The 22,582-nt window shown below is 53.8% G+C and overlaps 1 protein-coding gene across 2 annotated transcripts in view; it reads left to right on the forward strand.

The window, feature by feature from the left end:
* Window positions 1-13,213, forward strand: part of NTN3 (netrin 3) — a 32,639-nt gene extending 19,426 nt beyond the window's left edge. For both annotated transcript variants that reach the window (XM_077186977.1, XM_077186978.1), the window contains 4 exons: window positions 3,405-3,554; window positions 4,486-4,539; window positions 11,306-11,380; window positions 11,642-13,213. In XM_077186977.1, coding sequence (XP_077043092.1) covers window positions 3,405-3,554; window positions 4,486-4,539; window positions 11,306-11,380; window positions 11,642-11,970 — 608 coding nt within the window. In that variant the 3' untranslated portion in view covers window positions 11,971-13,213. The remainder of the gene's footprint in view (window positions 1-3,404; window positions 3,555-4,485; window positions 4,540-11,305; window positions 11,381-11,641) is intronic.
* Window positions 13,214-22,582: the final 9,369 nt, after the last annotated feature.

The following is a 22,582-nucleotide window of genomic DNA, read 5'->3' on the forward strand; positions in this document are numbered from 1 at the left end:
CCTCTCCAGGGCCCCCAGCACCACTTCTCTGGGCATTGAGGGGCTCAATTTCTGCTCCATATGGGAAAGAGAGCACTTACCAAAGAGCAATAATAGAAAAAATGCCAAAACCTATAAAAGCAAGCTGGATATGGCTGGGACCAGGGAGGATTACTGAATATAGCATGGTTTGTGGGAGCAGGGCAGCTGCAGGTTGCAGTGTTTCCCACCTGGCTATGGCTCAAGTCCTTCTCCTTGCAGGGAATGGGAGAGGCAGAGGGGGCCTGGCTGCTCCCACCTGCATGTGCCCACCATTTGTCAGTGCAAGTCTTGCTCCACCACCCTCACAGAGCAGAAATTGTGCAGCATTACAGTGATGGAAAGTATCTCTGATCCAAGGTGGCTCCTCTGGAGGGGACAGGGTGGGCAAAGCATCCCAGGATGCCCAGGATTTGATGGGATGGTGTGAGTACAGATGCTGCAGCACAGGAGAAATGGCAGCCAGCAGTGCCTGGGCTGCAGAGGAGCAGAGGAGTGGGACAGGTGCCCCCTCAGACAAACCTCTGTCCCTGTGCCAAGCCACGGGCAGGGCTCTGCCAGGCTGGCTGGGGGTGCTGCTTCCGGAGGGCTGGCAGGGTTTGCTGTGGTTGGGAAGTGCTGCAAAGCTCAGCTGAGCCAGATGAACATGTGCACAGGGCCAACCCCTGCCATGGTGCATATGTTGAGGAGGATCTGGCAGCAAAGGTGGTACCCTGGGTCTGGGGAGCCAGTTTCTGGCTCTCCCTCGGAGAACAGAGTTAATAATAAAATCTCTGATGCTTCTGCTTCTTTGGCTGCCCCTCCTTCAGTAAAGCAGAAAGCATTTCCACTCCTCCCTTATATAGAGGTGGATCTGCTGGGATTGGGAGCTCCTTAGAGGAGGAGCAAGGTCCCAGGTGCTGGCAATGGAGAGCTACTGTTCCCAGAGTGGCATATAAATACAGAGAGGTGTGACAAGACAATTTAGACTTGTTCTTTCCAAAGATGTGTCCCATACGTGCAGCTCAGGTATCTACACTCCTGCAGGAAAAGGGCAAGGCAAGGATCCTCTCAGTGGATGTTTAGAGTGGGCATGGAGCAGGGGGATGGGAACAGTGTGCTGTGGATTTAAACAAAGGTTTGTGCACCTACCACAGCGCTGGCCCAGGGCAGAGGCTGAGCATCGCAATGAAGGCAGATGCTCATAGAATCACAGACTGGTTTGGGTTGGAAGGGACCTTGGAGATCATCTGGTTCCAATCCTCTGCCATGGGCAGGGACACCTTCCACTAGACCAGAGTGCAGATGGCTCAGTTAATATTCAGAAGGCAAATCACTAACCCAGAGGCCAGGAACTACTACATCTTATTTAAACAAATCCCAGCATGTGTTACTAAATAACTCTTTGACCATGGTTTGCCTCTGCTGGGATGCAGCATCCTTGAAATAGGCACAGAAATACCAGCTGCAGGTTCTGTCCAACCGAGCAGAGCCCTCAGCCACTGGCCCGTGAGCGAGGAGTGCTTCCACTGCCAGCATCACTGCTGGACCCTGTGGGATAGAAAAGCTGGGAGGATGGAAAAGGCAGAGCAACCTTCAGGATTAATTCAGTGGTGCTAATTGAAAAGTCAAATAAAGGATGGCTGTGCATTAATCCCAGTAATTTAACAAAGCTGTAAACTGTGAGCCTTTCTCCAATGAAAACTGGTGAAGCAGTAGCAGCTAAGCCTCAAGATGCCCTCAAAATAGGTGCAAGACATGCTTTCTGGCAAGCAGAGCTTGATGAGTTAAGCTCCAAGCTAGTGACTTAATCCACCATTCAAGCTCCGTGGGCCAGATCCTGGCAGCCAGAGGCTGGGAGCAGCAGGGCCCAGTGTGTGGGCAGCAGTGCAGAGCTGCACCGTGCCCCCAGGCCTGCCTTCCCTGGGGCTGGGATAGGCTCCCTGAGCCAGCCCTCTCCACAGGTTTCATCGGGATGAGGAAGGACAGAGATGCTAAAGCTGCAGGTGGACCGTGCTGCAGTGCGAGACCCACCAGGGACAATGCTCTTGCCTGGGATGCTCATCCCGTGGGAATGGGAGGGAACAGTCTATTTTTGTGGGACTGTGGGAAATCCCACTATGGTAGGGCAAGTGGGCAGAGACCAAGCTCATAGCCCGATGACAGTGATTGGTTGTGCACTTAAGATGAGCAAAGCTGCCTTACTGATCTGGGTAAAATATCCGGCGTCACTGAAATCCACCTTCCACTGCATGCAGTGAGATCAGCTTAGATGAACTGGATCCTGACTGGGCTGAGATTTATGTCTGTCCATAAACTTTACACCAGGAACAGACCACTGGGGCCCAAGAAAGGCCCTGTGTTTCCAACAGCCCTGTGTCATGCCAAGACTCCCTTGCTCGCTGCCATTTGTTATCACAGCTGAGCCCCCAAAATATCCCTGTCAGAAAGATGTCCGCTTCTAGTCCTAGCCAAGATCTGATAAGGATGGAGCATCTGGTCCCCATTAGAGGCTGCTCGCTCTGGTTTCTGGCTGTGCAGGAGGAGGGCTCAAGTGCCATGGTGCTCCCACCAGTCCCATCTGGTGAAAATTAGGGAAACGGTAACATCAGGGGGCTGTGGGGGTGGGTGGGGGAGATGTTTTTGTTTTGCTTTGAAATCACGTTCAACTCTTACACTGATGGACGCCAAGATAACTTCTCCAGCTCATTGCCAGCCCAGCTCCAGGCAAGCAGATGGGGAGGTCCTCCTCTGAGCAAGCATCTCCTTCCCACATCCCTCCATGTAGACAACCCTCAGTGGGTCCATCATCCAGCGTGACATGATGGAGCATTCTTCTGAGAGCAAAGACAACTTTCACCCACACACCTTTCAGGTGTGGCTTGTCCCTAGAGAGACTGTGGTAGAAAGGTGTGGGGTCATCCTTTGCCCAGGGTCTCCAGGAGTCAGGAAGGGCACAGAGGTTTATGAGTTTGGGAAACATTGAGAAAACCTGCTTCATTCTAAAACCAAGACAAGATTTGTGGTTTGTGTAAAAACCCCGTGTTGGTTCAGCTCCATGGACTGAAAAGCTCAGAGATAGGGGAGCAAGTGGAGAAAATGGTTTTTACTGCTGCAATAGGAACATCTCCCTGGAGTTAAATGAGATCTTAAATGAGAGCTGGTGGCTGCAGGCACCTGTGGGAATTGCAGAGGCTCCAGGTGTTCCTCCTGAGCATCCCTGTCAGCAAGGCCATACCCTGGCCAACCCCTACGTCTGTGCTGTGCCAGCCCCAGCAGCTGATTCCCAGTGGTGCTCTGAAAGGGTCTCCCTCCTCTTCACTGCTCTGGGACTGCACCTTGGCTCCAGTTTGGGGTTTGTGTTGTGCCTCCCCTCTCACATACCCATTTCTCTCTCTCCCACCCAGCTTGCGACTGCCACCCCGTCGGTGCGGCCGGCAAGACCTGCAACCAGACCACGGGGCAGTGCCCGTGCAAGGACGGCGTCACCGGCCTCACCTGCAACCGCTGCGCCAAGGGCTACCAGCAGAGCCGCTCGCCCGTGGCCCCCTGCATCAGTGAGTGCCCCACCCTTGCCCTGCACTCAGGGACCCTCACGGGCCCCAGGGGATGCTCCTTGGTCCCCCACTCCCCTTGGATGTTTTGTGGTGGGTGGGAGGCTCAGACAAGACGCTGACTGTCCTTAAGGGTGTTCTCCAGGAGGTGCTCATGTAGAGCTCTCTGATCACTTTCTGGGGTGACCTGGGCTTCACCTGCCCCAGTGCAGGAGGCTCTGGATGACCTCTTAGGTCAGTGCTTCCAGGTGGTGAAACAGCTCTGCTTGGTACAGCACATGCTCTCCTCACCCAGCTGAGCCCTGAGTGTGGTGACTTTTGGGGCAAGGCCAGAGCCTGTGGTCAGCATAAAACTGTGTTTATTGTCACAGTGGGTTTGAATTTGACCCAAGTGGCAGTAGAATAATGTCTGACCCTGCAGCTTTTTGCTGGGCTGCTGGAGCAGTGGCAGTGCAGGTGACTGGTGGAGCTGGCTCCTCTCTCTCTGTTCTTCACCAAATTTGAGTTTAGGAAAGAAATTCCCCCAGATTTTGCTGCCAAGAGTCCTGAGAAAGTGTTATCTTTTCCCACATTTATCCCTGCACTGGGCAGCCTGAGGCATGCTGAGATCAGCCAAGCACCTGTCTGATGTCCAAACTCAGTTCAGGTGAGCTGAGCACTCAGGAAGCTCCATCCCTGGACCACACATCCCCACACAACTACTTAGGGCCCTTGGGGAATGCAGAATTGCAGCCTGGCCTGATTTACTGGGCTCAGTTTGTGCATCTCCAGGTCTATTCAATAGTCTGCAATGGTCAGGTCAGATTCATGCCATCATCTCTCATTTGTGACCAACAAAATCTCCTTGTGGCCCATTTTCAGAGCACTTTTGCCCAGTTGTCACCCCCAGAACTGGGGATCTCATCCTTAAGATACCTCTTCCTTTCTTTTCCAGAGATTCCTGCCATCAACCCCACCTCCCTGGTCACCAGCACAGAGGCACCTGCAGGTGAGTGCTCCATGTCCCTGGCTGAGTCCATGGCCTCAGTCCCACCCAGAGACCTGGGGGCAGATCCCACCTTCCCTCTCGCTGGCACAGCACAGGGGAGGGCTGAGCTCTACCAAACCATTTGGCAAAAAATTATTGATAAAAATTTTGGTGAAAGATGTGACTGAGATTTAAAATCTCATGTATTTCTGGAAAGGAACTGACTAAGACTGATGGACTTTTTCAGGAAGGGCTTTCTCCATCACCTCCAAGGAGAGCAGGGATGCAGCCACTGGGGCCTCGCCATCCCTTGGCAGGTTTAAGGCAGGGAGTGTGGCACATGGCACCAATGGGTGCCTGGGGCTGGCTTTGCTTGACCTCCTTTTATCAGCACCAGTGCAAGATATTTCTCCTTAGTGTCTCTGGCCTCTGCAAGACCCCAGCTCTCTGGGAGGTGCTGGGGCACAGGGGGTCTGGTTGGTCTCAGGCAGGCTCCAGAGCCCCTGTGCCGGGGCACAGGCTGCCAGGTGTCCCCTGGGACATGGGTGACACAGTGTTCACGTCATCCAGGTCTGGTGGAGAGAAGGGTTTGGGTATGAGCTGCTTGTCCTGGCTGCACAGGGTGATGGGATCATGGGTAATTGGACCATGGAGGGACCAGTGTCACTGCTGTGGTCACCCAGAGGGAGGTGACAGCTCCATTGACAGACTGCAGGCCTTGCACAGGCTAGGGAGGCATTGCTGCCATGGTCCTCAGAGCTCCTCAAGAGCTGCCCTGGTTCCCCAGACTGGAGTGGGAAGGTTGGCATCTCAGTACAAGCTGCAGGGTCACTTCTGCTCCTGCAGAGGCTTGGCTGGAGCTGGGCAATGGGTGGGTGCATGGATGCTCCCTATGCTGATGGATTAGGGTTCTTCTTCCAGCCTGGCCAGGGACCAAGGTCCCACCCAAGTGCTCTGAGTTCCCACCGTATCATGGCACGTCCCAATGGCATCAAGCAGGGCTGTGCCAGCCCCTGGATCCAGTGTCACCATGCTGAGCCCTCCAGTGCTGCAGGATGCACGCAACAGGGTAAAGAGGGCTGTAGCAGGGCTTTCCTCCTTCCCCTCGTTTTCCTTCTGCAGCTCCCTCAGCACTGCAGTGTGGCTGTTCCCAGCCATCCCAGGTCTATCCCCTGTAGGGATTTCAAGCGGGTGGAGGGGGAAAAGCTGGGAAAGAAGCAGCCCCTTCCCTCCTTGGGCCACCCCTCTTCCTGCTGTCCCCAAGAGCCTGGTCTGCCCCTGCATTCCACTGTGTTGGAATAGACATCCCAAACAATCCTCCTCTCCATCCCATGGCACACCCTCCTGTGAAGACAGCAGGGGCCCCTCCAGTTCCCCACACTCATATTTAGTGAGCAACTTCCCTGTGCCCCATTTGGGGTACATCTATCCCAAGGAAGCCTACTCCTTTCTTGGAGAGCCAGTGTTCTGTTTGTATCCATCTCCCCAGCTCTCCTTACCAAGACCACCTTGCCCTGGCAGTGGAAAATGCCAACAGCCTCCTCCCAGGCTGCTGTGTGCCCGGGATGTGCTCTCCAGCCCTCTGGGGACATTTTCCAGGATGGCCCCATGCATGAACTCGCTGGCTGCAGGAGAGAGCCAGGGACAAGCTGTGTTGAAGAGATGGAATTTTTGGCCCCTCACAACAAGGCAGACACTGAGGGGCTGGAGCATGTCTAGAGAAGGGAAAGGAGCTTGGGAAATCTGGATCACTAGTCTGATGAGGAATAGCTGAAGGAGATGAAGTGGCACAGGCTGGAGAAAAGGAGGCTCAGAGGGGACCTCTTCTCTCTCTACAGCTCCCTGAGAGGAGGGGGCAGCCAGGGGGAGGTCAGGCTCTGCTCCTAGGGAACAAGTCATAGAACAAGACAAAACAGCCTCAGGCTGTGCCAGGGGGGATTCAGGTTGGACATCAGGGAAAATTTCTTCCCTGCAAGGATTGTCAGGCAGTGAACCAGGCTGCCTAGGGCAGTGGTGGAGTCACAATTTTGAACACACCTGAGAGTGTTCAAAAAGCGAGTAGATGTGTCCCTTTGCAATGTGGTTTAGTGGGCATGGTGGAATTTGGTTCAAGGTTGGACTCAATCATCTTGCAGGCCTTTTCCAACCTTAATGATTCTGTGTTCCTCTGGCAGGAGTAAAGTGTGTGGATGGGGATGTAGAGGGGAGATGCACAAGGAGGAACCTGCAGTGCCTTGCAGAGCGGTGCTAGCTTAGCACACATGGACCCCAAGGAGTAGCACAGAGCCTGGGAGCTCTGCACGGCCTGGCACCCCACCCAGCACCTATGGGCATGCTGAGCCCTCACAGCCCTGCCCCTAGAGGCTCTGGAAAAGAGAGGGTGTTTTCAGGACAGTGAGGAGCAGCCCTGCCTGGATCTGGCAGAGGTTTCACTCCTCACTGTGGCAGAGGGGGAGCGATGAGACCTGGAGTGCACATCCTGCCCGATGGGGAGGTGCTGAGCTGAAGTGATGGTACCACTGCTGGGGGAAGCTGCATGGGACAGGGCAAAGCAGCACCACCTCTGCTGCTGCCTGCCCTGCCCACCCTGCTGGCTGCGAGGAGAGAGCTGAGAACATCAGGCTTTGGAAAAAGGAAAGAAAGGGGGGATGGAATGAGAGATTTCACTGGTTTTATTGCCAACAGAGAGTGCGGCGTGGAGCAGAGTTAATCAAGGTGACTCCCCTCCAGTGCTTTATAAATAGGAACAGTCTCACAATGATGTCTGAGCTGTTCAGCTGCACAATAACAGCACTGGCAGAGAGCTAGGTTGTTTGCTCTGTTTTAGCAGAGCAGGTCTGCCTCAAACTGCCTCCAGTTTATCTGTGGGTTTGTTGGTTTAAGATTTCTGGCTTCTAGCTCAAATATCCTTAATGCAATGTAGCTGCCTCTGCCCAGAGCCGGTGCCCTGGAGGATCAGGGGACCCAGTGGGGGTCCTGCTGCTCCCTTGGCTGGGGAGATCAGAGATGGGGGTGATGCTGCCCTGGCTGTGCTGCCAGGGTTACCTGCACCTGGTGTGCTTGTCCTGCAAGCAGGGCTGCCAGTTCTACCCACACCCTGCCTGCTCCCTGATGCCCCTCTGCCTCAGGAGCCCCAGCTGTCTCTAAGCAGGCTCTCCCCAAGGGGCCTCAGCACCTCAGACAGCCTCCAAGCCCCTTCTCCCCCCATTTCCCCACCTCCCTCCCTGCCTCTGGAGCAGGTGCTGGCTGCAGGAACAGGAGGACATTGTTCAGGGCTGCCATGCTCAGGTGCTGGGCTTCCCGCCCTCTCCCCATCCTCCTCCATGCTGGGGTTCAGTCCCTGGGTGTGTCCAGGCTTCTCACTGACATTGCCATCTTCTGCCTCACTTTTCCCAGCTTTCTCCTGCCTTTCCAATCTTCCAAAGCCTTTGAGGTCCAGCTTTGATGTCTGTGCCTGAGCAACTGACTGGCTTAGTGATGAAACGTCCTGGGTCCACTTCTTATAATTTTTATTATTATTATCTTAAAATATTTTCCACTTAGTGGAAAAAAAAATAAAATCCACGTTCCCCATTAGCAGAATTAACAAAACTCATGGAGTGCAAAACAAGGCTTTAAGGGAATTCAAAGTAAGCAGTAAAAGATTTGCAGTCATAGCACCTGATTAAGTTACATCTCTCTTAAAACAAAATATTCCTTTTTTTCAAGGAGAGAAGTAAACCAGATGTGCAAACCTGCCACCTCTCCCACATGCACTACCCACAGGGATGGGGAATGCCTACACCAGGCCAGTGGCTCTGGTTCTCAGCTGCCTCCTCCCACTCTGCACCTGTAGCATCTGTAGGGATGCAGCAGTGTTAGAGCTGGGGCTGTAGCATGTCCCAAGGATACATTTGTGCTTGGGATGGGGCTGTGGTGAATCCCAGGGATGCAGCAGTGTCAGAGATGGGGCTGTAATACATCCCAGTGATGTCTCAGTCTCAGAGATTGCTCTGTAACTTGTCCCAGACATGCAGCAGTGCCAGGGATGGGGCTGTAGCATATCCTGGAGCCGCAGAAGCATTCAGGGTTTGTGGGTGCATTTTCTTGCCATGGGCTCTGTCAGGTCTCTGCTGACCCCCAGCCCTTCTGTGGGGCTTGGCTGCCCAATCCAGCTGCACAGACACAGGACAGGACAGCAGAAAGGCAGCTAAAGCAGCTCTTCTTCCCACTGCCCTGCGGAATGTGTGAAGCCATGGGCTCTCAGGGCCTGTCTGTGGAGCAGCCCCATCAGGCACACAGCATCCCAGGGAGGAGGGAACCGTGCTCCATCGCTGTGGTGTCATCGGGACTGGGTGGCTCCTGAGCAGAGCCCCCCCATGGCAAAACCCTGCAGGAACAGGACAGGATGCTCAGGGAGAGGCAGTCAGGGGAGGTACAGGCAGAATCCTTCTGCCCTGACATCCCTTGCCACTTTCCAGCCACAGCACCCATGTCTGCCCCACACCCAGTGATGGAGGAGGCCATGTGCTCAGGGCCAAGGGATGGAAATGTTTTCAGTCATTTGGACATATTTTTCTTCCCAAGTTTCTTAGATAAAGGGAGCAGGAATTAATTTTACATTTGAGGAATGTTCCTTCACGGCACAAAGCCATGGTTTAAAAAATCCCCAAACTAATCCTAAATTGTTAATTCCCAACACCATTTTCTAGCTCCTTTGAATCACAGTGTTAGGTTGTTAATCATGAGCAGGACCCCAGGGCAGTTACAGGATTTCTTTCTGCTTTTCTTTCATCCCCATTGCCAAGGGAAGGGGTGGCAGGTTGGCTGAGGCTGCCCCACAGCCTCCTCCCAGCACACATCACCCCACAGTCCCCCAGCCCAGCACCCATCACCCAGCCCAGGCCATGCCCCCCTCAGTGTCCCTGGGCAGGCCTGTGGCAGCTGCTGCCAGGGGCAGGATGGGTTCTGTGCCCTTGTCTGGGGAGGAAAGGGGCTCCTGTCCTGACGGGCGTGCCCCGAAACAAGGAGGGAGGCTGTGCCTCGAGTCCCTTCATGGAGCAGGAAAGGGGAGAGCAGTGTGTGGGGCTGGGGCTTCTAAGGGGCGCTGTGGGCTCTGGGATGGGGCTGTGGGGTATCCCAGAGAACACAGCAGGCTGAGGCTGAGGCTGTGGCAAATCCCAGGGGAGGCAACAGTGTCCAGGCTGAGGCTGTAGCACATCCCAGGGAGGCAGTGGGTGAGTGCATTCGCCAAGCACTCCAGCACACTCAGCAGCCACCCCCCGTATGGAGGGGCTCTGAGCCCCCTCTGCAGCCACCTCGGCTGTTTCAGGGGAGGCAGCAGGGCCAAGGCAGCTCTGCCAGCCCAGGCAGAGAGAGGGGCAGCATGGGGGGGCTGAACTGAGAATCCTCATCCTCCTCTGCCAAGAACTGGCTTCATGCTGCACTGCTTCTATCACTGACAAATTTGGAACAGGTGGCATGAAGTCCCAGATAAAAAGGAGCTGGACAGAGAGGAGAACAGCAGAGCCCAGGGTGAGTTTGTCCTCCTGGGCTTCTTTCTTTCCTCATTTCTCCTCCTCCCCTTGGCACAGGGTTCTGTTATTCCCCGTCTTCCCCCAGAGCTTTGCCTCCATCCCCAGTGATCACTGTGGCAACCTGCAAACAAAGACAACATTAGAGGCTGCTGACTCTGTCCTGGGACATGGGGCCAAACCAGAGGGAGAACCTGCAAAAGGCAGAGAAAAGAAGAAAGATGGGCTCAGAAAAAAATGTGCCATTTAGAAAGAGACAAATTGAGATGTTCAAAGGAAGATGGCAGGGTAAAGAAAGAAGGAGAGCAGGGCTGCTTCAGGCAATTGTGGGGATCAAAGGCTTTGGGGAGAAGCAAAGAGGCATTCCCTGCCCTCCCTCTGCTTGAGATGCAAATCTAGAGGCTTTAGAAATGCACAGAAAAAAGCTTCCTGGAGGACAGGAGCCTTGGGGGACAGCAGGGTAGTGGAGGACAGCCTGGTGGCCTCCCCAGCCCCTCTGGAGCAGCCTGAGCAGGGGATGCCTGGGCACAGGAGTGATATGGTAGAGCTTCCCTCACCTGTCTCCTTCCCACAGCCTGAGTCCCCTTCCTCACTTGTGGGAACCTACGAGGCACAGGTCCCTGGAGGGGCTGCCCCCTGAGGCTGCTTCCCACCACTCTGGCCCCTGAGAGCTGAATCACTCTGAGGATCATGACCCCCTTGGTCCAGTGTCACACCTGCCTTTGGATGTGTCCCCTGTGCAGCTGACTGTGGGACTGGTGCCAAATCCTCTTTTCCCTCATCCCCCAGGACTGCAGGGTCACAGCTGTTCTGTTGACTCTCCTGGGCCATGGTCCCTGCCAGCCCTCCATGGAGGCCACTCTCACCTCACCTACATTCCTCCCATCCATCCCTTTCTGTGTCTGGAAGGAGCCCCCAGGCTTCCTCCACTACCCCTGTGCTGACTTATTCTGCAGGACACCATTGCCACAAGTGACAGAGTCTGCTCAAGGCGCGCAAGGTCACTCGGTTCCTCTTCCCAGCTGATGTGGTATCAGCCATTCGTGCTGATCCTTGAGCCCCCAGCTCCTGTGAGGTGCCAGGGGAGCAGCTGGACTCAACAGACCCCTGTCCCCAGCAGTGCTCAGGCCCTGGCTCAGGAGGAGTCAAGGACTCACCAACTTCTGCCAGGCTGGGTCTTGCTGCTGTCCCCTCCACCACATTCCCTCTTCCCCTGTGGTGGGATGAGTCCCCCGAGGCCCCTCAGTGCTCAACCCACTGTTCTTCTGCTGCAGACTGTGACTCCTACTGCAAACCAGCCAAGGGCAACTACAAGATTAACATGAAGAAGTACTGCAAGAAGGACTATGGTAAGGACCTCCAACCTCCCTGAGGCACCCTGGGCTTTGGCCCAGAGGCAGATGAGGGCTGGCTGTGGGTGGGGCAGATGAAAGCATCCAGGGGGTGGGAGACACTCCCTATGGAGAGAGGTCCCCAAATCAGCCCTCCCAGAGTTGCAATGGATGGGGCAGGTGGGGCTGTTGGGGAAGGGCAGTTCCTGTCCCCAACTTTCCTTTGGAGAGCAAGGTAAAGCATCCCCCATCACTGTGCCTCTCCCTTTTTACCCTCAGTGGTCCAGGTGAACATCCTTGAGATGGAGACAGTGGCCAACTGGGCCAAGTTCACCATCAACATCCTCTCTGTCTACAAGTGCCGTGACGAGAGGGTCAAGCGCGGTGACAACTTTTTGTGGATCCACCTGAAAGACCTGTCCTGCAAGTGCCCCAAGATCCAGATCAGCAAGAAGTACTTGGTGATGGGGATCAGCGAGAACTCCACTGACCGGCCCGGACTGATGGCCGACAAGAACAGCCTGGTGATCCAGTGGCGGGACGCCTGGACACGGCGCCTTCGGAAACTGCAGCGGCGGGAGAAGAAGGGCAAGTGTGTGAAGCCCTGAGGGGTTTGCACCCACCCTGTCCCCCCTGCCAGCCCCAGCCCAGATGGGCACTGCCAGACTGCACCACAGACTCTGTACATATACATAGTGTGAATGGACTCTTTGTCTATAGTGTATATTTTGGCAATGGTTTCCTGTTGTGTGCGTGTGCACGGGTGGGTGTGTGTGTCAGTCCTTTTCTCTAAGTGTGTATTAAAAATAATGCAGTAATGACAAACCTTTAATAAGGAGCAAAGTGGAGCAAGGTCCTGTGGGTGCCTGTCACCTGAAGGAGCTTGAAGGGGATTGGTGCCCTGCTCCAGGCATTCTGGAGCTCATTTTCAAGGCATTTGTATTCCCTTTAACACAGTTGTCTTCTGCCCAGTGCTGATATCTCAGTTGACAGCTCTCCCTTCTCCAGCATCCAGGGTATGATTCTTCCTCACTCTGAAAATGTGCTGCTGCCAGACCTCTCTCTGCCTTTCTCCTTGCCCAGGAGGAACAGGAGGTCAGAGTCTTCTGTCCCTCATTCCGATGTGCAGGCAGGCTGAGTGGAAACTGTCCAGTGCTGCAGAGTGTCCAGCCCCAGGACCTCCATCAGGAAGGACAAGTGAACTTTTACAAGGCCTGATTCCCCAGTGACCTTGGGCTCACATGGACCAGTGCTGCTGGCTGGGGCAGGACCTGTGCTGTGCTGCAGTGCCATAGGGAGAAGTCAAGCCCTCGCAGTGTGCTGGTGGCCACTACCAGGCAGGACTGTGTCCACCAGGAAGAAAGGGACAGACCTGGCAACCCCTGGTTGCCACTGTCCTGTTGCCTAGTCCAGACAACCCAGTGAGAAAGACCTGGACACACCATTTTCCCCTCCCATGTCCACCTGCTCCATCTGAACCTGAGCTGGACTGGCCAGCCTGACTGGAGCCATCATGCACAATCATCCATCCACCCAGGTCTATGTGCCTGTATTCTCACCTGGTACCAACTGACATAATTCCTCCTGTTTCTGTTGAGACACCAAGTGACCATCTGCCTTGGTGTGCATCTTCAGAGCTGGCCAGACTGCGTGCTCTCCTGGGAAGAATTGGCCAAGGTTGTCCACGGAGATGCACAAGGCAGAGGTGACAGGAAGAAAGAGTTTTCATTGATCCACCTCTAGGCTTTTATATCTTCTTCACCATGTATTAGTCTCTGGTTAAACAGACACCAGTATCTTCCCATGTTGAGATTGTAGCGGTCTTGGCTTAATAAATACAAATAGAAATAATAGGTGCTCTGACAATAGATATTCCTTTCCACACAAACCTTGCCTTGCTTATTGAATGGCTCAGTGAGGGGTTGTAGCCTAATGGTCTTCCATGAAACTTTACCCTTTCCAGCCCATGGCAGCTTGTGTGACTCCCCATTCCGGGCTGGTACTTCTGGGCTTCAGCATCCCAGGGTGGTGGTGGAGCTTCCAGCTGAAGAGACTAGTGAAGCACTGTTGGGTTTCAGGACAAGGGAATTTGGGGAGTGAGGATCTAGGCCCTGGGGGTGTCTGTGTGGACATACAGGTGCACTGGTGAAGCTGCTGGAGATGCTGAAAGTGACATTGCAGAGCTGTGAGGGCCTGCAGTGCCATTGTTCAGGTCCCATGGGTGCTTGGGTGTCTACAAAGGGCATGGGCAGAGGTGTGGGGAGGCTAGAAGCTGAGGGGTAATGGGTAGGTGGGACCACGTGGGCTTGGATGAGCTGATATTATCCACCTCCCTACACAGACCCTCTTTCCTCCTCTCTGAGCTGAGGGGACCCTCCCATCCCTGGCTTCTCTTGTTAGATTGTCACAGACTATTGGCCTCTGCCATGAGATGGCTCTTGGTGTAGTTGGGCCACCCAGTTCTCCTCTTCCTCCCATGGCTGCTTTCACCAGACTTGCCCTTGGCTCAGGCTCATTCCATGCGCCCAACAGTCACAGAATGGTTGGAAAGGACCTCAAAGGTCACCTTCTTCCAAGCCCTGCCATGGGCAGGGACACCTTCCACTAGACCAGGTTGTTCCAAGCCCCATCCAACCTGGCCTTGAACACTTCCAGGGATGGCGCAGCCACAGCTTCTCTGGGCAAATGCAGGAGTCCTGACACAGAAGTCAGTGGTGGAACACCCTTTGAGAGTGCAAGGATAGGACTTTCGCCAGGATCATCCCTCAACATCACTCCTTGGGATGTGGGGGTTCTCTGACCCCTCTTCTCAGCAGCAACAGCCCAGAAAGAGCAGGGCAGCACCACTGTTCCAGGGGCATGGATACTTCTCAGGGTAGGACTTCAGCAGCATGTGGTTTCTCCAAGCAAGGAGACGCACAATGTGTCTATGTTCCCCAAAAACACTGGGCACAGCCTTCTCAGGCAGGGAACTCCAGGGTTTCCTTTGGGACCTGATTTCTCCTCCACTGAAGTGGGGCACCTAAAATGCTTTGAGGAATGTGGTGATTGGAGTTCTCCATTTATCCTCCCAACAGCTCTTCCCTCTTCTTTCACCTCTGCCATCTGGGACTGTTGAGGAAGGATGGCTCCCAGCTGGCATCTGAGTGTCCTGCTGGGGCAGATCAGAGATGCCAGAGCAGAACCCTCACCCCATGGTCTGTGCTGAGGAGAGGAGCTCTCTCCCTCTCTCCCTCTCTCCCTCTCTCCCTCTCTCCTTCTGGCTGAGGAATGTCCTAAAATTCTGGTTGAAGGACTGGAGGAAGCCACTCTGCACTGAGTCTAAACTGAGGAAGACATTCTTCACTGAATCTGATCCCTGAAGGACTTTTCCTGACTTCTCCTGCTTATGTCACCTCCATATCCAAAGCAAGAATTCTTTGGATTCAACCTTTCTTATTCCTCTCCCTCTGCCTGGCACAATCAGCTGGGAACTGGGGACTGCACACGGGTTTGGCTGTACCTGGGTCACTGTAGCTGGATCACCCTGAGCTGGTGCCAGGACACCAAGGGCAGTGGAGGAGGCACCATGGATTTGCTCAGAGGTGCTGCTTATCCTGCCCTATAGATAAGGCAGGGCTTGGAGCACACACCAGCACAGGCATCATTTGGTGGAGGGCTGCAAATCCAGGGGCAATTCCACACCCACCAGCACCCACCCAGCCCTGTCCACCCCTTTGGTGGTGGGGAGTGCTTTACACGACTGGGAGCAGCCAAAGGCCGTGGGTGACACAGGGCAGGGGGCTCAGGTGGCAGCAGGGTGTGTCACAGAATCCTGGTGGCTGCAGCCAACAGCTATGGGCTTTGCAAGGGCAAGAGAGAGAGACTGCAGTGCAAGCTCTGCTTGGCACTGCAAAACCGTATGTTTTCCAAAATAGCTCTTCAAGGAAAAAAGCATTAATTCAGCAAAGCATCTGCAAAGCCTGTGGTGTGCTCCCCGTTCCTGGAGCGGGGCTGCCCCGCCCCGCAGCCGCAGCTGGCCGAGCTCACCGTGCCGGGGAGCCCCGGGCTGGGACCGGCTGCTGCAGACGGCGGATGCCGGCCCATGTGGGAAGGGCCAAAACCACCACGCACGTTTCCATCCGTGTTTTTTTATTAAACAGGTCTTTTCCCAGTATTCAGCTGGGGCAAAGCATTTGAGACACAAAGGCAGCGGAAAGTGAGGCTGAGTTTGCAATTTCCCCCCCTGCTTTGGGACTGAATTTTGCAGCTGGTTGAAATTTTTCTCATTTCATAACACCAGTGGACATCTTTCATGAAAATACAGAATTTGGCCACGGAAAGACACAAAATGTGAGAATACTACAGAAAACTCAATGCTCTTTTTCTGTGTTGTCCAGCCAGCTCCACTCATGAGAGATGACAGGAGTTTGAACAGCTGAACCCCGGCCCGAGTGGACACACAAATGGATGTATGTGTATTTTCCATCATTTTGCTCTTGGTAACCACATAAATAAAATTGACTGCATCAGACAGGAAAACACATTCCTTAGGTGAAACAGGATCAAGCAAAGAGCGTTTTGCTTGGCCAACAGCGTAGAGCTCAATGCTGGGGTGTGGGAATATTCTTCCTGGTAAGGAGCTGAACCTCTAAGGGGCAAGACCTATTTAGAGTGACCCCCATCGTGGTCTGACTTGCTCTTGCTCTCCTTGTTCTCCTAATGCTCTCTGGTACACAGAGCAACTTCTGTCCATGCTGCCCTGCAGATCCAAGTGGATCTTAGTAGTGGCTTCAGCTGTCAGAGAGCAGTGATGGTGGCTCTGCCAGCCCATGCTCTTCAGGCCTCTATGGTTAATAACATGGACAAGTCGTACTTTGCCACCTGTGGACGTGGTATGAGGCAACTGTGGCCTGCTGCCACTCCTCAGTGTGGTGACCTGTCCAACCAACCACATCTTGTCCATCCAACCAGTGCCACATCCTCTGTCCCATGCCCTTGGTATTGCAGCACTCTGTCCATCACCCCTTACCCAAGCATGGTGTTTTACTTGGCACTTTACAACCCTCACAAGTCTCATTAACATCCTAAATTTTGCTTCCTAAGCAAAGCACAGCTTCTGCAATTCCCAGCCCTACTCCTGTCCTACCAATCTCAACCATGGCTCTTTCACCCACTCAGGCTCCTTCCAGAGGGGCTCTAGGACCAGGGCAGGGCACACTTTTCCCACTCATGACCATGTCAAACAAGTGTTTGGGGAATTTATTTGCTCCAAGCCCCTCTTGTCCTTGCAAATCTGTGAGAAATATGCTGTTCTTCAATATGCCTAGTGTATTTTTACCAGCCTTGGGGGCACTCATTACACCAGCGTTAATTCCCTGTCATTAATTCATTTGTTCATGTAGTCCTTCATCCATCCCTTGTTCATCTTTACAAGGGCACAATTCACTGGTTAAACACATGCTCCCTGTGTGCACAGGATATGCAGCACCTGTGTGGGGTCTGGGGGCATAGGGAGGCAGGGGGCTCAGTTCAGCAGCCTGAAGAGCAGGGAGAGCTTCCCCCTCGGCTGTGGGGGGGAACATGAGGAAACCATTAATCGATGGGCTGGCCCGAGCCGTGTTTTCCTAAGGAAGAGATGAAGACGGGGAACAGCTGGGGTCAGCGGGGCACCATCTGGAGAATCCCGTCAGCTCCCTCCTGCCGGGCTTTTCCCACCTCAGTGGCAATGGAGAGGATGAGGAGGGAGGGAAGAGGGGTCCCCAGAGTGCCCTGACACAGCCCCGGCCCTGCACATGCCCCAAGCTGGCCCGGAGGCATTGCTGTGGTGTTGTTGCCAGTGGCACAGGAGTCATGGCACAAAGAGAGCATCCACCCAGTGCTGCTGCTGCTGCATCAGAGCCATGCTGGTACCCCCATGCCTTGGGCTCAGCATCCTTGTGCAGAAATCAATGATTTCTCTGCATGGGGCAGGATCAGACCCACAGCATCCATCAAAGCTGATCCTCTATTTACACAGCCACTGTGAGACTCAATAAACAGACAAGGTTTTCATATTGGACAAGATGCTCTACCCCAAAATCTTGGAGAATCAGCCTCTCCACTGTCAAACACCACACACTGCTTCCCTCCTACACACGATAGGAAATCATCAGCTGTGCAGAAGCAGGGAGAGGTGGCACTCCCAGAAGATGGCTGGTCCTGGATAATTCCCTGCCTGAGAGCAGGCAGCAGCCAGCCCAGGTGTCACAGTCACCAGCTGACCCCTGGGTTGGCCACAGTGGAGATCATGGTCCTGCTCACAGCACAGGAAGTGAGGAGATGAAGATGGGCAGATAAAGGTGCCTGGGTTGGGTCTCTGACATCTGGCACTGACATCCCCACAGAGACACCTGCAGCAGCAGCAGTTGAGGCCAGGTGCTGCATCCTGTCTGTCCCCTCCTGTCCCCTGCCTGTGTCCTGCCGGACACATGACAGTGGGAGCAAGTAATCTCCAATGTTTAAAGCTCCAGGACTGTGCTATGGGTCACTAACCTGACCTCAGGGCCATTTGTGGCTTTTGGTATGTGGTGACTCTTGAGTGTCCCTTCCCAGGCCCGCTGGCCACCCATGCTGTGATCCCTGTGGCCCTGGGACAGGGTTGGTGCTGCTCAGGTCACTGTCCTGGGAGCCCTGGGTGCAGCCCATCCATCAGGAAACCCAGCAGACCACAGCAGGCTCTAGCTGGCCTCTTGAGCCAGAAGTGAGGTGGCTTTGGCCAGCACACACATACAGACTGTCCCTTTTCCAGCCAAACCGGACAGCACCTGGAGCCAGCCAAACCGGACAGCACCTGGAGCTGGGAGTGAGGCAGCGTGGCCAAAGCAGACCCTTGGAGTGTCTGGGCCGTGCTGCCCCCACAGCAGCAGGGCTCAGTCATTCCCATGCCCTGCCCAAATCTGAGCCACTGGCAGCAGCCCCCAGGATGCTGGTCCTCACCTGCACCTCCATCTCCTTCCCTATCCCTGGCTCCTCACTTCCTGAGCAATCCCTTCCTGTCAACCTGCTGCCTGCAGGGGGAAATTCCTGGTCCTGACTGTTATGCAAAATTAGCTCTCAGGGAATGCCTGGTGAAATCGTGGGGCCTTTGTCTGCTCTGGGTGCTTTCAGACTTTTCCCTGGCATCCAGTGGGACAGCCATAAATCTCCGCTACTGCCTCCAAGTCGAACATTTCCTCTGAGCCCCATTATTAATTTTCTGAAAGATCCCATAAACCCCCAGATGGAAAAATATGGAGATATTTGCACATGTGCCGTAAAACACATTGCCCATCTATTTCAAATGGATGTGGCAATATATAAAACATACTTAGGGCATGAGCCAGGTTTCACGGTATTTAAACAAGGCAGCATGATGTAATTGGAATTTACAGTGTAAGAGCAGATTGAAGCTGGGCCATGGGTGCGTACCATATATCTTGGATCTCCTGAAGATTTGGCCTGCTCTAGAATGACAAATACCTTTTGTACTTGTCACCTATATTTTAAGTGGATGAACAGCTCTTTTCACTAAATATAATGGCTGGAAAATAGATCGTTTTTTCCATCTGAATTTCAGAGCCTCTCTGGAGAAGAGAGATCTGCCCTGTCCCCTGTAAAGAGTGTGATTCCTAGGGATGCAGGTGTCTCAGGGCTTTGTTTCCCTCGTCCCCCAGGCCAGATGGCTCCTGTTCCTGGGAAGCACACTGCCACCACCTCTCCCACTGCATGGCCTCGATGGTGACAGTGAAGACCTCAGAGACTCCATGGTGTGGGGTGGGGATGAAGATCTGCTTCCCATAGCCACCATCCAAGCCCAGATTGGATCAGTCTCTCACCAACCTAGTCTTGTGGGAAGTATCACTGTCCATGGCAGGGGTTTGGAAAGGGACATCCTTTAAGGTCTCTTCCAACTCAAACCATTCTATGATTCCCTGGAGCTGGAGAGGGTGATATCAGCCTCAAACACTGCTCTCCACTGCTGGGAAGAGCACCTGGAGCTCCTGGGGCTGCCCCCAGGGGCACAGGCCAGGAGCTGCTACAGGAGAAAGCAGCCAATGTAAGAGGTGCCACCATCAGGTCCCCCAAAAAAATGCTGTGGTGAAGCCTTTCAGGTGCCTCCACCCCCTGCAGTGATGGCAGTATCAGGGCAAGAGGTGGGAACCACTCCACAACCAGGCGGTGGGAGGATGATGGGAGTGTAGGGGATGTTTAGGCACCACCCAAGCTCTCCCCATCCCCAGTGCAAGCACCTCTCTGCCACCCATCCTAGGACACGGGGGCAGATGGGCACAGCAAGGCTCCTCCCAGCAAGGTCCTGATCTCTCCCTTCCCAGACCCCCATGGTGCTTGCCAATGTTGGGAATTTTGGGGAGGTGGGGGGTGCTAAGGGGCTGCAGACACACCATTCTGCCTGCTGCTCCTTGATGCTGAGAAAACATCTGCCGGGAGAGACCCACCGACACAGACTGGAGTCTGCACCTTGGCACAGGAATATCGTGCCCTGTGGTCAGGGCAGGGACATGGTTATGGGTCCTGTCTGAGGAACAGGGTACCCCACGGCCTGGAAATCCCCCTCAGTTCCTCCAGTCAAAGGGAAAGGCAAAAAAGGGAAAGCTAAAAGACACTAAAGCATAAGAAATTGAATTTTACTCATAGATTAACTGGTGTCTCCATCCTAACCAGTGCCACTGGTGGGCTGAGGGCACAGGGCTGATGGTGGCCTGATTACCAGTCCAAGCATGCCAGGGTGCTGCAGGGCACTGGGGTGGCTGTGGGTACTCAAAGGGGTCCTAGGGAACTCATCTGCAAGCTGAGGACAGTAAGGAGGAGCCAGGAGCCTCAGCACAGAGTCCCCTGTGCCTGCCACCTTCAGGCAGGGCTGGTGCATCTGGTCTGCCCAAACTCATTGTCCCTCTCTCCACCCCCATTTGAGCATTCAGAAAGTTTGGATGAAAAACTTTTGAAAAATTAATAAATCAAGTCCTTCCTTTCCGGGAGGAGGAAACCCCTCCAAAAAATGTCAGTTAGAAATAATCCAAGTGATTTGTTTGGAAAATTTTGAAGTGCAGTTCCTCCTGAGAGCCACAACGGTCTCTCAGCCTTGCTGTGCAGAGTGAGGAACCAGGAGCCAAGAGCCTGCTCCAGGGTAGGAAGCCTGGATGCTCTCATAGCCACAGCTCAGGCTGGAGCCCAAAGGAGCTGCAGGCCACCTGCAGCCCAGACAGGACTGGGACCACACGAGCCCACCTGGAGCCTCCCAAGGGCTTTCCAAATGCAGGGATTCAGCTTCAGGGAGCTGGGCCAGATGCTGAGGAGAGTGACAGTCAGCTGGCTCAGCTCAGGCAAACTGGCTTTTTCAGAGTGTTAAACCAGTTGGATTGGGGATTTCCTAACCAGCTCTTGAGAACCAAGCATGGAGCGGGCATGGATGAAATACAGGACTGGTGTATGCTACATTCTGGTATGGAAACCAGGCTACTGCTCCTCAGCAGCCCCTGAGCTGTCGTCCCATGGGATCTTTTCCTGCTCCAAAGCTCCAGACAGAATTCCTGCTCATGAATGAGCTGAACTGCTCTGCAGAAGCATGTGAGCAGCCATTAGCTGGACAGTACTTGTGGTTTCTCAAGATCTCCTCTATCATGCTCTGAAGGGCTCTTACTGCCAGACAGAAGGTCTCTGAGGTTTCCTCGTGAACTTCAAGTGTCTACAGCACAGCAGAAACTGCTCAGCACCCCCAGACCTCTCAGAGACCCAGATATCTCAGAGGATGTTGAGCATGATGGCTCTATGAAAGCTGCGAGCCTTTCCCTCATTGCCACAAGGGGGGCACCTGGAACTTCCCAGGCTGGGGCGCTTGGACCTGACCAGGCCAAAGCATCAACTTCACCTGCTGAATTTTTGGCTCTCTGCTAATCATGGCATGTGTCCTGCAAAGGGTGTTGTGCTGAGTGCTGGCAGAGGTGTTTGGCTCCTCGGGTGCTCTGGAGCCAGTGGCCAGGTCTCTCAAGTGGGTTAAATAATGTAGACCTGCATTCTACCATCCCCACTGCCTCTTAATGGCAAATTTCTCTGAAGGGAGCTCTTTCAGGCCTGTTGTGGCCGTACACAGGTTGTGATCAGGTCCTTCTCTAGGCTGATGGCAGTGGTCATCCTGTACTCTCGCTCCTCAACTCAAAGGGGAGCAAGAAGGGAACAAAATGAGCTTTTCTTGGCAGGAAGAGGAGAAAGCAAATGGTTTCAGTCCCGTGGCTTTCCCTAAAGAGTCTACAAATCACCCTTCTACCACAGGAAGGGTGGGATTGCAAAAGGCTGGGAGCATTCAAGCCCAGACAAAGCAGCTCTGACAAAAGGATGGAGTTGGAGGTGATGGCTCAGGAGGGGATAGTGTGGATAATGGGAGATAAGCACAGTGCTAGCAATTCTGTCTGAAGAGATTGCAGAGGTGGCAGATGTAGGCCATCAGAGGGCCATGAAGCTCTTGCCTGTGTGGCACACTAGCACATCAGCAAGAGTCAAGGAACTTGATCGAGAAACGACATTTCCATTTATCTGGGTCATCCTTTCACATTCTCACTGCCCTCCTCCATCTTTCTCTCATTCATCTCTCTCGCCTTTGACCTCTCCCCTCCTCCTGCCAAACTTTCTCTTTTCCCAAGTTTCTTGCTGTTTGGCTGCTCATTCTCCCACTCCTGTCAGGGATGATAAATCACCTCCACAGATGAGCGTCATGAACATACCAGACTCATTCTTCTTTTGACCTCCTCAGCTCTGAGGCACTTCCAGGTGGTAAGAACTAGACCAAATTACACTGGAGAGGGGATAACCAGTCAACCCATTGAAGCCAGAATGGGTCCATTTCCCTTTATTCCTCCAGTCACAAATCCTGTCCTTGCCAGTCCTACATGTGTAATGAAGACTGCACGTCCCTGTGGCCATCAGGCTGTGCATCCAGCTGAAGCACCTCATGATGAAGAGATGCCCATGTAGATGTACCCCTCTCTTTCTCTTGATCTCCCTCACCTTGCTCCCCCCTTTCCCTTCCCCCAACACACATCTGCTCACATAGTTCCAGAAAATTTGTTTCATATCACCATTGAGTCGTTTATTTCTTTCCAGAGAGTTAAAAGCCTGTCTCCCTTGATTTAGTGAGTCAAGAGTGCCTAGGAGGGAGCAGAGAGAAGAAAAGAATGAAATAAATAAAATAATGAAAAAAAGGTCTTG

This window comes from Agelaius phoeniceus, chromosome 16, assembly GCF_051311805.1.
Source record: "Agelaius phoeniceus isolate bAgePho1 chromosome 16, bAgePho1.hap1, whole genome shotgun sequence".
In the NCBI taxonomy this organism is placed as follows: domain Eukaryota; kingdom Metazoa; phylum Chordata; class Aves; order Passeriformes; family Icteridae; genus Agelaius; species Agelaius phoeniceus.